At 35.7% G+C, this 15,524-nt stretch overlaps 1 protein-coding gene across 2 annotated transcripts; it reads left to right on the top strand.

The window, feature by feature from the left end:
* Positions 1–1,114: 1,114 nt before the first annotated feature.
* LOC135684347 (ubiquitin carboxyl-terminal hydrolase 2) lies at positions 1,115–15,423 on the top strand. 2 transcript variants are annotated; one of them, XM_065199880.2, is made up of 13 exons: positions 1,115–1,247; positions 2,421–3,582; positions 4,824–4,901; positions 5,514–5,640; positions 6,415–6,529; positions 7,184–7,294; positions 8,262–8,326; positions 8,797–8,900; positions 9,417–9,515; positions 10,112–10,190; positions 10,649–10,750; positions 11,696–11,825; positions 13,736–15,423. In XM_065199880.2, exons 2-13 carry the CDS (start codon positions 2,611–2,613, stop codon positions 13,821–13,823), a joined length of 2,070 nt encoding a protein of 689 aa, XP_065055952.2. In that variant the 5' UTR covers positions 1,115–1,247; positions 2,421–2,610; the 3' UTR covers positions 13,824–15,423. The 2 variants fall into 2 exon arrangements, with proteins under 2 accessions (XP_065055952.2, XP_065055953.2); XM_065199881.2 differs by having other exon boundaries at positions 1,146–1,247; positions 2,427–3,582.
* Positions 15,424–15,524: the final 101 nt, after the last annotated feature.

The following is a 15,524-nucleotide window of genomic DNA, read 5'->3' as shown; positions in this document are numbered from 1 at the left end:
CAGTGATAGCAATCAACATATTCGTAGACAAGCGACTTCAAGTGGACAGAAATGCTTCCAAATCATTTACCCCGTTTGTTAAGATCATGACCACAGAAGATGAAATAAAGAAGTTCACCGCTCTATTGCTCCTGACTTGGATTTGGCAAATGTAGCCATTCAGTATCAGGATCTGCAAGATTGTGCCGAAATGCAAAAGGCCGATCCCTTCAGCATGCTGCAAAACATGCTACAAGGAGCAAGAGACGAGTATTCAGATGTCTGTGTCGTCCTTGACCAATTCTTGCATGCAAACCCCAGTCAGCTGATTGTGAGCGGGTCATTTCTCTTTATAACAAGATCAAATCAACATGAAGATCATCTTTCAAGCGCCAAACCGTCAGCGATTACCTTTACATACATATGAATATGCCACAACTATGTGGCTTTGACAACAACTAGGCCTGCAGCATTGACATGGATGGAGGAAAAAGATCGTCGGGCAAGAGAAAGCACAAAAGCAGGAAATTTTTGCAAACGACGATAAAGAAGACGGAAAGGTTAAGGAGAAAGAGTTTAGGAGAAAGTTTTGAAGACGTTAAATTTGTTTAACATTAAACAGCGTTGCGTTATTGTTCAAAAAAATTATTACTGCTTGAATGCAAAAGTTGACCTCAACCTAGTATATACGTTTGTTTGTGAAAGTCTATAGGCTATATTTGCGTTGATTTGCGTATCTATAATGAGACACTGTTACCAGATCACGGAATGCACTGTGAAACGCAACAGCTCAGTTTACTTGACTTTTCTTTTATGGTATCCCTGTTTACTAGTAACGCTAAAGCCTCAGAAATGGAAAAATCTCAGGAGCTTCCGCAAATTACTTCTTATTTCCTACAGCCACCCTTGATTTCTTGTAAAATGTGCAGTGATAAAATTTCCTTAAAATTAGGTATGTTATGACGTCACACTAAAGAACTCTATAGTAGTTCATTAACAATTTCTAGTTAATTTTTTTATGCTTCCCTTTATTTCAGTTTAATCCAGCCAGCTGGGTTGAACCTACAGGCAGGTTCATATAGCCCCGCGGGCACCACATTTTCCACCCCTTTTCTAGGGCCTCAACTCGAGACCACCTGATTTGACCGCAAATTGGATGTTGAATTGAGACCGGTTGCGCAGGGAGACCTGGAACTCATAAACATGGCGTCTCGTACTTGGCCGTCGGCATCTGGTCGCCGTTCAAATGATTCAACGGATCATTGAAGGTGAGAAACTATTTTGGCTAAAATTGCAGAAACTAAGCTCTATTTACAGAATACCGTGAAATATCGCGAGAGACGACCGAGAGCGTTGTTCGGATGGCTGCAGCCCGTGAGACTATCACAACACTAACGGCTAGGCCTGTTACTATCTTTGATTGGATTAATGTTAAAGATTAATTCTGTTTTAATTTGAAAGTGCTTACAGCCTTGATTAGGAATTATGTGTAATCCTGATAATGGAAAATTTGTCATGCTTATTTTTAAGTTTTTTTTCGAGGTTCACTAAGTTTTTCTCGAGGTTCGTGAGAGACGACCGAGGGAACGCGAGCCAAACCAAATAAATCCGACCTATTATTATTACTACTGCCTCTTCAATACACATTGGCCTATTTAGGTTAATCGATGGCATGTAGATAAACGAGTGATAACGAAATTTGCAGACAGTAAAGTTTGTTGAGGAAATTGCTTTCCCAGTTCATTTCGTGTTGCAAAGGCTGCAGGATGTCAATTTCGTATTAATTGAAACATCTCTAGATTTCATAAAACTGAACTTAATTTCCAAACACAAGGAAACTAAGTATTTTAGCAGCCTTTTCTTGTAACTTTGCCTCAATGCAATTAATCTAATAACACCTCTGCATTTCATTTCATTTCATTTCAAATGTTTAAGGAGGGTAGCCCTTCAGCAATGCTGATTTTCAAGGGGCCCTCCACTTTAAATACGTACAGAAATTCTTATAAAAAACAAATTATCCTAATTACAATTCAATATTTAAAATCTAAAATATTCCTATTTTAACTTGAATTTAATTTTACTACAAATATCTATAACTAATTGCACCAATTCAAGTTTTTATTTGAAATTGGTAATCTTTGTTTATGTATTTAATTAATTGTTTTTTGGGAATTTCTAGAAGGTTTTAAGATTTAACTTAATCTGCTAGGTTTAACTTAAACTTAATATGCTTAACTTAATCTTAAAATGCATAGCAGATTGCACATAACCAATTGCTAAAACAAGTTTCAAAATTGTGCAACATACTAGCTGACCTTCTGGCTTGTCAGCTTTCCTCTTTCAGTCTATCCAACAGAATCTTCTTGTAGAAGGCAGTCAAAAAAAAGTTAGATTAAGATGATTTCTATCACAAAAACAGTCATTTCAATTTTTTATTCTAGTTGTAGCAGTTCAACTGTGTATGCTGTTGGCTCCATATTTCAAATCGACAAAGTATTCGAATATAAAAAGCCTATCTCATCACCTCTGTCTCTGTAAGCTAAACTATTGCTGAAACGTTGTGTTGAAGGGTTGATTGTTGACAATCTGGCATGTAATTGAAATGGAAGATGAAATACATTGATGTAGACTATGTCTTCAAGGGTTTTTAAGCATGGAATATATTCTTATTCATCGTCATATTTAATGGGTAGCAACTTGAGCTACACACAAGATCAAAATCATAATTCAAATTCAGAATATGGGACAACTCCCAAGAGCATGGGAAGTGGAGCTTCAAGCAATTATGAAAGTTCAAAAGATACTAACAAGTTTAAAAGAAGAAGCCTTTCCAATATTCTTGGACGACAGTCACCAACCCAAGGAAGACCATTACCAAAAGGACCAGGACCGTTACTGCCAAGTAGCGGTTTGAGGAAAGGAAGGAAAAAGACAGATGTGACACCATCACAGGCAAAAGGACCAGTTAAAGGCAACCACTTACTGGCTAAAGGTGGGTCACACAATGTACCAAGGACAGAGGTATCAAGTCCAGAGGAGCATAGAAGTCTTAGCCGGTTGAAGTCAAGATCATTGGATGACATAAGGAATGTTGAGAAAAGGGAATCTATAAAGTTAAACCCAGACAAGATTTCAGTTGATTTAGACATGAAAAAAGCAAGAAAAGCATTTAAAATATCAAGGTCACCTTCCTTTGATAATATAAATACTGCCAGACGACAGACTGAAAGTGATCAGAGGGCTTTGCTTGATAGACTTAGCAAAATGAGCACTGATGAAGCATCAAAAAATGCAGAAAATTCAGTAAAAAATAGAAAATCATTATCAGACCAATATTCTACTTCATCAATATACAAAGATAACATCTTTAACCCATTGAAAAATCTACTACCAAAGAGCTCGATTCAATCAAAACCAGAGGCTCGCATTGACAATGGTGGAAAAAGTAGCAGCAGCATCCCCAGAAAAGACAGTCTAGGAAGAAACAGAATCAATAGCCAAGAACAGTCTTTGCAGAGAAGATCCTCTGATTCTGCCTATGAATCTAACAGCAGCACTGGCAGTAGTTCAGGAAATTCATCTCCAAAATTGTCAAGAGATCAGGTAAAAAGAAAGCAAATCTCTAGTTTTATTGATGTAAGAGAAAAAGTAATCCATAGTTAATAGAGGTTGGTACTTAAATATCCTTATCTTTTGAGTAGCCCCCAACTTAATATCTCCTCCCATTTTTTATTTGACTTTGACAATAGAAAAAGTGAAAATAAGAGGAAATTGTGTAAAGGGTTAGTTCGAAATATTATATGCATGCTAGAATAATAGACTGGCCTAAATAATTCATCTCCATTTAACCATAACAATATCCTGTTAACCCAAACTGTATACACCTCTTTCAGATGGTTGTTGTCTTTTGTATTTATAGCAAGTAGTTTTGAAGAATCACTCTCCAACAGGCCACCTTACATGGCTTCATTCAAGAGATAAGTGAATATGCGGTTTCTGGTGGCAGCATTATTAATTCAAGCTACCATTAAATATGTACACCCAAAATAGAAAAAAATCATAAAATAATTTGACTGTCATGAAACATTAAAATTTAACTGTCCCCAGGGGCTTATTTTGCAAAAAAAAATTTTGGGGCAGAAGCTTATTGGAGGGGGTGATTTTTCAAGGGTAGGGGCTTATTTAGCAGCAGCAAAATATATTACCAGGGTAAATTTTTTCCCACTATTGGAGGCTGGTCAGTATGCTTCGAAAGGCAGACATGTTGAAATAACCTATTGCTGTCAGAGCTGCACAGCATCTCGTGAGGACTTATTCAAAGGTGGGGGCTTACTTCACAGAAATTACTTTGAGATAGGGACTAATTTTTGAGGGGGACTTATTTAAAGGGGGAGCTTATTCAAGGACTTACAGAAACATCCTTTGTCTCTTTGCTTATCAAAGAGTTTTCTTTTGTGAAATTAACCATGTGAAATTGTATTTGCCAAGAAAAGATTTGTTTCAAAAGACTGTCTGTCAAGTGCAGCACAAATTATTCTGCTGCTCAAGATCTTATCTATTTGTCAATATTTCATAAGATCTTATATTATGCATCCAATTTGACTTTTTTCAACCTCTAAATCTAATACTGCTAAGTAAACTCATATTGTAATAAAATCTTAAACTTAATCTATAATTTAAATCTTAAACCATGAGCAGTAAATTCTTTTATTTTGTTAAAAAAGTATCATTGTTTGTAAGAAACTCTTCTTCAGTGCGCGAAATTCGCGTATAAATTCATTAGCTTTGCCGCTCTGATACAGATATATATTAGGTGGAATTATCTTATTATCCTATTATCTTAGGTGGAATCACAAGGACGCAAGGTTGCTACAGACGCCTATGGGAAAGGGCTTGTTGGACTCAGAAATCTTGGCAATACAGTATGTTGCTTTTATCATTGATACTTGCTTTTGCCGATATCTGCTATAATATCTTTGCTGCTAGAATATCATTTTCTTGCTTGAACAATTTTTACCGTACATTCAACTTATGCTGTGGGGATCTTCTGATGAATATAATCTCTTGCAATATTGTCTCGTGTTAAAGATATATGTCCTGCCAGTCAACAATTAAGAGTTAGCAATAATAATAATAATAATAATAATAATAATAATAATAATAATAATAATAATCAATTTATTTAAAGTTGGCGCTACATAGCTATTTACAAAGAAATGAGCTAAATCTAGCAATAGGCTGTGAGGAGCATTTTTGATCGAGAGAACACTGAGAATTATCCTTTTTCCTTGCTGACTGGATAAGTAGCAATAGATCTATTTCATAGTCCAACAAATAGGAATTTAATTGGCCATCGAAATGCGTCGGGACACAGTGCCTGAACGCCTGGTTTTCCATTGAAAAACGCCACAAGGACAGCAATTTTAATATCATTTACTATCCACTTGTTCCAAATAAATTTCTTTTCCAAAGAAATTTTTTTCCAACAATCATTTATGTTGGCTTTATAATCGTATTATCGCCAATTTTTGCAGTGTTTTATGAATTCGATCCTGCAATGCCTACGAAACTTGAGAAAACTTCGAACAATGTTTTGCAATGAAGCCAAGATTAATAAATTGCTCGAGGCCACACCTCAAAACAAAGGAGGACTCGCCAAAGGTAACTATAATCTTAGCCAGAAAAGCTGAGGCACTCTTAAAAACCCTTAGTAAGTTACTTCTAACCCGTCCCTATCCCTCAATCAATGCTGCTACAGAATGCTGCTCTTTGGGTATGTCCTCTCATACTGTAGCCATCCTAGCCAAGGTAGCCTCACCGCTCTGAATATCATTAAGAAACGGCACTAATTTTGTTGTTCGATTGTCATAGCACCATGATAACACCAACGTTATGTTATGTTCAGGCGTCAGCCAGCCTCTTGACACCGGGGCCTATTCTTACATCTCGTCCGCGTGTTTTTATTTCACAATAGATACTTTCAGATAGATTCATCTATCCTGCTCTATAGGCCTAAAGTAGTTTTCAGTGCCAATAATGGTTCAGCCACATTTAGGTAGTGCTCTTTTAGATTTTATGTATATCCCTGATTTATGTATTCAAGGAACATCGCCTACATTTATATGAAAATCAACAGTTTTAATTTGTCTGTTCGAATAAATACGATCATTACGAATATGTTCCTTATTAAATCACTCAGCATTTTTTTGTGCTAGAGAAATTTTTGATGTTTAATTCACTTCTTAAATTCTCTTCGTTAAAGTTAGCTAAAAAAATTTACTTCATGTTTCTACTGATAGAAACTCTGAAATACACTTGCCAATACAACAGTTCTGAAAAGTCTTCAAACTAAATGCAACTTCTGTATTTTTCATTTCTCTCCTTCCGATTTTTTATTCTCTGCATGAATGCAAAGAACCGATTTATATATTCCAGCTTTCACGAATGTTGTGCGCGAAATGTGGTCACAATGCAGCACTGGCGTCACAATTACACCACATTCACTGAAGCTGCAAGTGCAGAAATACGCACCGAGATTTGTCGGCTATAAGTATGTTTACCTAGAGAATCCGTTTTTGCATACTCATATCTCGTAATAAAGCCAAATTGGCAAAATCTTGTCAGTTTATGACTCTTAATTTCAGTCTTTTTTATATGTCAGGTTTCTTTCTTTACTATACTGGAATTTAAAAATTAAATACTCTGATTAAAGAGCCTTGTTAGTAACATATTACACTCTATTATGGGGGAGGGGGGGGGCTGGGTTGGCCAAAAGATACGGCCTATGATTTACCAAAAATGACGCTTCTGTGATGTTGTTTATACGGTGATTAATATTTCTATGAATACTGCCTGACATTTATAAATTTGGCCGTAATCTAATGCTATGGTAAAGTTGGTTTCAAAATGATGCGATTTCTTGGCCTATAAAGATCTGTACTGTTTCTTGTACCATCTCAAAGTACTTCTATAAATATGTGCTTTGTATTGCAATGAAAAATTTTGCCTGCTCCTTAACAAAGGCCCATTATTTTCATGGCTAGCAATGTATTCGTATGGGTACTCTAACAGGGGGCTGACATATTCTCAAGAAAAGCATCATCACTTACTTTTTTCAATTTCTCAAAAAATCCACTCCTATATAATATAGATTTATGTGCTATCTAATTTATCTTTTAATATATATGATATTTTTCCAATAAAGCCAACAAGATTCACAAGAATTCCTCAGATTTCTCCTGGAAGGCCTTCATGATGATCTGAACATAAGTCGTGAGAAATTGAAAGACCAACCTTCGGACACAAGCAGTCTCAGGTTTGTGCATAATCACTAACTTGATGATAACCTGAATTTTCAATGACTCGGTGTCGGACTTTGAGCTTGGTGGAAAGTGTATCGGACTTTGGAACCGATGGTCTTAGAATGTATTATAATATAGGCTCAACTTCTATGTATGTATAAAGCAGTTGTGAACAACTTTTTGCGGTACAGAACTTGAAAAAGGCTTTAAAAAAAGCAAACATTTCACAACAAATCAATTCGCGGTACAGAACTTGAAAATGGCTTTGAAAAAAGCAAGCATTTCACAACATATTACTAAAAGCTTTTTCGTCTGACACTCTTCAGACCATAAAACGTCAGAATAAGGGTCCAAAAGAACACGATAGAAAATATATACCTAGTTGTTGATCGAAATAGGCCAATATAGCAGTTGTCTGTGAGGCTTGTTTGTCGCACAAAAAATATCTTTCTTTAACTGCGGTCCATGCTAGAAAATATTTTTTCCACACATGTGAATGAGACATTATAATGATAATGATCCAGTTGTTTACAAATGGTTGTCTCAAAGTGCTCTTATCAATAAGGTGATGGAGTCAACACGAAAAACCTAAACTTAAACTTAAAATTGACTTAATTTACAGTTTTTGGATTATCCTGGTTTTAAATTCTTTCATGCAAATGAAAATTATTTATACGAATGAAAATATTTCCAGGAAATGGTTACCTTTTGATTATTTGTTAAAGCAACATGGTCCTTGAAAGTATGGAACTTTTGATGGTTTCTGTTTCCACCAAAGGAATCTAAGCTGTGAATTTTTTATTTTTGTTCATGTTAAACATTTTCCTTGAAGAAATTGCAATATCGGCATCGATAGTACTATTTTTTTACTAATCGATAAACGGAATAGATTTGCATTTATGATTTGTTTTTTTCAGTTCATATTACTTACATTTTTATTTGGGCGTTTAGATAAATGTATATTTTACTTGTTGTTTTCAGTGACACAGAGCAAGCAAGGGCTGCATGGGAGCGTTACGAGAGAAGAGAAAAAAGTATCATTAGTGGTATGATTTCCCTTGATAATTTGATGATATCGCAGTTGTGCCTTCATTTTGCTCATATTCTATCAGATTATTTGCTTCAGTGATCCTTGTTATAGCTTTATGCTTTTTCTACAAACATTTGGACATATACAAGAATTGTTTATATTGCAAGAATCGTTTTTTTGTTTGCTGTGCTAAATCTATGGTAGTTCAGTAATGAAAATTTTAGCATGAAAATCTGATTCTTGCTTGAATTTTGAATTGCAAGAATCGTTTTTGTTTTGTTTTTTTGTTTGCTGTGCTAAATCTATGGTAGTTCAGTAATGAAAATTTTTGCATGAAAATCTGATTCCTGCTTTCTATGCAATCGGGCCATAACAGTCTTCTTTCCACATAATCAATTTTTTTCAGCTCTGTCTTCCCAATTTCAATTCTAATGTCATATTAATTGTCTAATGTCATATTGATTGTATTTGTTAATGTTGTTTCAGATTTGTTCGTTGGACAACTGAAAAGCACTCTTACTTGCACGGAATGTAAATATCGCTCACTGACATTTGATCCTTTTTGGGATTTGTCATTACCAATACCCTCGGTTAGTGAAGTTATTTATTCTTAAATTGGATATTTTTTCTATTGTTGTTGCCAAATTGTATGCATCAAACGTACTTTCTCTTGAGTTACCAGTTCCAGATTCTTAGACGTAGTTAAAGTCACAGGCCTAAGCAATTCCTCTCACGGAACAAAAAAAAGCCACCCGTAAATAATTGGAGACCTTTCAATTTGTAACATTCGTAAGATTTTATTCGTCGTTGTTGACATGATGTTGACGTTAACTTCGCTTTTCAGCAACCCGCTATTTCCGCTTAGATAAATTATTCCTTGAAAACATGTTTTTGAGAGGAAGAAATATTTAAAAAAGTCGATCTTGCATCCCGAAAAGTAAGGCGCACGGCCGACCAGAATATTTTATGGGATGCTTTTATTCATAAATTATAACAAAGATTGATTAATAATGTTCAACGACCAGGCATGACTTCAACATAAAGCTGCTGTGGTTTTTGATTCAATCAAACTATTGTTTATCACAACAATGTTTGTTGCCTTCCAGTCAAGGTCAAGAACTTCCTTGTTATCCGGCAAAGTGTCTCTAGACGACTGCTTTAAAAGATTTACCCAAGAAGAAGTTCTGGATGGCGACGAAAAGCCGGTAAATTTCTGCTCCAGATTTATGAGACTTGTTGTGTATTTTTGTATAATGCTCTTACTGATATATTCTTACGTTAAAAAAGTATGTAATCAATGGCGAAGTGGTTGCTCAGAAATGCTAAGGGCCTAAGCTGACAACCTTTTTTAAAGGAAATTTTAGGGCTTCGCAGCTTTGGCTACGAGAGCTTTCGGGAAGAAATTTCATCCACTATTTCACTGATTTTTGCATAAATGATAGAGATATAATGTTTGGCTAATTTTTCCCCGATTAATGCAGCCTTGCTGGATTGTTCTCTGTTCTAAACGTCGAGAAAACGTCTTTTCATGTGCATATTTTCCATGAAAATTAGAATAACGAGAAAACTTGAAGATTTTGCGAACATTTTAATGTTGATGAGAAAAAGTTACTTTTTTAGAAGGTTAAAGCTGTAAAACTGGATTTTGAATAATTGCCAAAATGCTTTTCTTTTCGTACATCGTTTTTGGCAATTTTGTCGATCTTTTTTTCTACAATGATATTTCTACCCTAACAAAGATTCGGAAACATTGAGTAAATAAAATAGTATTTTAATCAATTTTTTCATCTTTATTTTGCAGACTTGCGAAAAGTGCAAAAAAAGGAGAAAATGTCTAAAGCAGTTCTCCATCGAAAGATTTCCACAGATTTTAGTGATTCGTATCCTTTCATTGAGCGAATGATCTTATCCACTCTTTTGTAATTGCCAATGCGTCAGCTTGACGAATGAATCCAATATTTTTGCGTTCACTTCCAGTGGATACTCAAATTTTGTATATTCTTTGAATACATTTGATACCAGAAAACCCAACAATAAAAGGCAATTGACTGAAAGCATCTGTCAATCCCCATTAGCCAATCAATAAGCACGTGAATAGAATCATGCTCATTTATTAGTCAATTTTTGATTGACAGATGACTGGAGCCACTTCCTGTTTCTATCCATTTTCTTCAATGAACATGAAAGGAATTAATTTTTCCCGGTAGTTTATTGCTATTTATCATAACTATTAGTTCTTACCCCTACAATCCTTATCCTTGGTATTCTCGTTGTCGTTTTATTATTTAATCATGTTTCTTTTGCATTCAATCGTTTTTCAACTTAACCCTGTCTTCAGATCTCAAAAGATTCTCCGGCTTACGGTATAGAACCAAGTTGGAAACAATGATTGACTTTCCATTAGCTTTGAACCTTTCCAGTTACGCAGCTAGTAACGCAAGTAAGTGCAGGTTACGAAGCGTCATCCTTGGTCTGTTCATATAATTTCACGCGCAAATGCACTTTTAATGTTTACTTTCGCTGATTAGGCAGAATATCCTGCTTTAGATTTTTAAAGTTTTTTGAAGTAATGTTTCCACCATGGATTTAATCAATAATTTTGATGTTGATGATTTCAAAACAGTCGGATTACAACAACCTCCTTATCAATCACAGTAGCCTCCTTCTTTGCTTCTCACCTTCTAAATATATGTCCTCCATTGACTTATTCATTGGCATACTATCGCTAAATTCCCTTCAAATTTATGCTTCAAAGTTTTTAATAGGTTACTTTAAGTGTCTTTTAGACAATGGATTTGTTTTTGATTGTGGAACAGATCTTTAGCTTTCTAAAGCAACCTTAATGCAAATCAAATCAAGAAGTTTGATCTTCCTTCTGCCCCGGGCTCTTTTCTGATGATAGATTAGGAATTTTTCTTATTTGCAGTGATTAAGCGTTCTTAGGCCACTGGCTGTGATGTTCCGCTTGTTTCTCAGTGTGCTTCTTGGACACTAGACAAGTTGAACCGTTGACCTTTGTTTAGGGAAACATTTCGCATCTTGTTCTTGTAACAATGGACCTACACTGGTATTTGTGTCACCAAAGTTCTTGATGTTAAATTTGTTACAATTGACAGTTCTGAACTTTTTTGGGACTTTCCTGTATAACCGACTGGGGTATCCTCGCTTTCTTGAAAAATCACATGTCGATGTTTTTGATGAATTCTTGAGTTTGAAGCCTTGACAGTTGATTGTCATAGGCACTAGCAAACGTATAGCCGGTAATTGGAAACATTACTGATATCAACTCCAAATACTGGCTCTCCGAGTTTATTTCCTCAAAATCCCTGTAACGCAATTAGCCGGAATAATGATAAACAGCAAATCTTGTTTGTTCAACCCGTAGCAAGAAGATCAGAAGCGCAATATAATTTATATGGCATTTCAAACCATTCCGGCGGAACATACAGTGGCCATTATACCGCGTATTGCAAGCACCCGGACACAGATGATTGGTTCTACTACAGTGATTCGAGGTATAGTCGATTTTTTCAGTTTTCTTCCATTTTCAGGCTGAAGTACCTGTTCGTATTGACCATTTATTTGTTATTTCCACTGCAGAGCATCATGTCACTACCGGGTCGATGTAGAATGGCATGTTTTATCATTTACAGTCTTTCCGCGAATAATTTTCTGTCCCTACATATACATACGTACATATATACATACATTGTTTATTTTTCAAAGTAGTTTAGAAGGTCTGGCAACTCAAAAGAGCTGATGTGGACCTGCTATAAATTAACGGCTAAAGGAAACAATTATTACATCATGTAAAAGATAAAAAAATTTAAAAATTGTTTACTAGCAGTCTATTAATATTTAAAATCATTCTCTTTGTTTAAAAATCCAGTTAATCCTTTTTGAAAAGTGAAGTCATTTATTGTCTGACTCACCTTTTTTAGTCTTGTTTTGAAAGTTTGTACATTTTCTGCGTCCTTAATTTGGTCTGGGATAGAATTCCAAATCATTGTTGCCTTGTATGTGAAACTATTTCTCCCAGTCTTTGTATTATATCTTTTCACTTCGAACTGGAGTTTATTTCTTGTTCTTTGTTTTTCCGGGTCTTTCTTCTGAAACATCTGTGCAATTGATTTATCAGCTGATCCAAAGTATATCTGGTGCATTAATGTGAGCAGCCTCCGTTTATATAAAAATGAGATTGGCTGCCAATTTGCTCTTGCAAGGCTCTCTTCATTGCTTATGGTTCGAGGTAGATTGTGTATTAGCCTCGCTGCCCTAGCATGGTTATCCTCAAGCATATTAAATGTGGCTTCAGAACAGTTCCCCCACACTGAAATGCAGTATGTTGACCTGGCAATGATTGTTGTGTAATATATTGCTTCTAAGACTTTTGATGGTAGACGTCTCATTCTTTTCAATGCACCCAGTTTCTTGGAAAAACTTTTGCATACATTTTGAGGCTTCCAATCAAGCCTATTGTCTATTCGCAATCCAAGACAAGTTGATTCTTGAACAATCTTTATGTGGTCGTCTCCATACAATATGGGTCTCATTGGCCCTATGAAAGGAGACCTCATCATGAACATTTCCTGGATGTACTTTCAACTTTTACCGTATGCACCAACTATGTATCTCATCCATTATGCTGTTTAATGTGTCTACAACACTTTCCAAGTCTTTGCCTATGCAATAAACGGTTGTATCATCTGCAAAGAGATACATTTCACCTTGCGTAATTGCAGATGGTAAGTCATTGACATGTAAACTATACAGCTTAGGGCCTAGTAAGAATCCTTGGGGAACACCAAACCTAACAGGTTTTGTTAAACTGCACTCACCATTAATCTCAGCATACTGAGTCCTGTCTGTAAGATAATTCATAATCAATGCGTGTAAATTTCCGGAAATTCCAGCTGCTTGCAAGGATCTCCCTGCTACACATTTCGCTGTAAATTGATAATGTCGACCAAAAGAGAGTTGCTACTAGAAAACGTTGCTACTTACTGAAAAAATATTTGGTTTTGTAACAAGTTGGATCATTTTGTCGTAAATACTGATCTTTCAGATCCTTGCTGCTTTTTCAGATCCGATCAGATCGGATCAGATTAGTTCTGGTCCCAATTGTAGACAGTTTTGGTCCAATAAGGGCATGTGCAATGTTACGCTCAGATGTATCTTTTCTGCACAGACTGGTGGCAGTACTAACCCTACATCGAACTTGAACCAGTTTCCATCTGGTTGTGTTTGGAACTTTTTTCTCTTGTCTAAACATTTCATTAACCGCAACTGGCACAAGCTGATACTGGCCTCTCCCGTGTAAATAGAATCGAGGTTGCTTAGTTGTGGCAATATTTGTTGTAGGCATTATGTTTAAGTGTGCTTCATAACAACGGCAAGATACTTACTTTTATATATTTTTCCTTAGGATCTCCAAGCTTGACAGGTCAAGGATTGTTACCGAAGAGGCATATGTTCTTTTTTACGAGTTGTCAAATCAAATGTCTGTTCTATAACGTGGCTGTAACTAAAGAGGTAATGCCATGTTTTTTAAGCCCAACAATAAATCTCATTTGGAATGACGTCATGGAATGCTGCTCCATTTGGCAACGATTCAAAGGCTTTTAAAGTCATACGCCGTGTGTTTTTAAAATATGTGTTTCGATGAAAGAAAATATGGAGAGACAAATAACTAATAAAGATGAAGAAAACGTAGAAGATGTTTTCGTTGTTTAAGATGTATGATTGCTGACTATGAGTAAAAAGTTGTCTCTGTGCCTCAATCGTCAGTTATAATTTAAAATCTATCTCAGAGTTGTGCCTTATTTGCAGTGGTTTTTAACTGTATATAATTGCCTGCCTGTGAGGATTTCAGGGCCACATATATCTTGCTTTGGTTGAACCATTAATGGCTATTTTCATGTCCTCAGAGGTTTTTGGTACTTACAGTTCCTTTAGTGATTTCTTCCTTAATAGAATCACTTTTTCTGTGTAACGATGATCTCATCGCTTGGCAAGTAAAGTTTCTCCAGTTAACGAAGTGACATGTTAACAGCAGTATGATCTTTTCACCATGCCAACTTTTATTTACCGTGACAACTCGATAAAACCTCTTCCGAGAAAGCCTCTCTCTTTAGCATCGAGTTTTGAATAAGACTTCCTCTCGAACAAGCCCCCCCCCCCACCCTCGGCCCCCTAATGATGTTATCAGATTTTCAACCTTTCAAAAGCAGCCTTTCGAAAGGGGCTTATTTGAGCTACGCGGTAGATAGAATTGTTTACCGGACAAGATGAGATGGGCCTAACAAACTTCTAATTCACCTTTATCTTTCTTCATGGAAAAGACCAAACTTAGAAACATCCGACTTGACAGAACCCCTTTTTACAAATCGATAAAGTATACAGTTACAGGATATTTGAAAATGTTGCTAAAAAGCAAGATTTAATGAAATGTTATCGAAATTTTAAAATAGTTTTCTTGAAGACCGTTCAATGGCAAATCTTTGGCCGTTTTTTTATGTATCAGCAACAGGCCTATCGATGCGAAATTTTGGAAAGGGTACAGTCAATGACCTAACAAATTTCACAACTGTTTGTTAAAAAGAGCGTTTCGTAGGAATACAAAGGGCGTGGCTACAATTGTAATGTAAGCTAACTGTATGATCGGGCTCCCTCTGCTGTTGTTTGCCCCCTTCCGAAGACACGATCAAGACATAGATTACTATCATACTGTTCATCTATGACCTTGAATCACTACTTTTACTTTATTTCTTATCTTAATTTCATTTAATGACTTTATTTTTGACAGTTTTTATAATGTACTCTATTTCTTATTATTACTCGCAGTTAATTTGCATTTTCTTTTTGTGCCGTAGTTATGAGAAATTCGAACAACAGTTATGTAGTTTTGGAAAAAGTTTTATGAGGAATTCGAGATGATTTTAAAAGAATTGAAAGAAATTTTTACCCTTGTAAAAGGAGTAGTAAAAAGAGTATATTTAGTTATCGAATGGTCTCTGCACTTCGAGGCCAGTCAGTACGTGGTGTGTTGGTCGCATAGTTAAAACTTATGTTAGGAACGATAAAAACATGATAAATGCCGTAATGAAGGATTGATTTCCCACTCGTTTTTAGCAAAACGTCTAGTCAAAATCAACCTCTCTAGCTGTATCATTAGACATTTGATTAAGCCTTATTGAAATCGAGGTTTCCTATCA

The sequence above is a fragment of the Rhopilema esculentum genome, chromosome 21 (genome assembly GCF_057945365.1).
Source record: "Rhopilema esculentum isolate cy_ngs chromosome 21, ASM5794536v1, whole genome shotgun sequence".
NCBI lineage: Eukaryota > Metazoa > Cnidaria > Scyphozoa > Rhizostomeae > Rhizostomatidae > Rhopilema > Rhopilema esculentum.
Note: the sequence above shows the minus strand (reverse complement) of the source record. Positions and strands in the feature narration are given on the sequence as shown.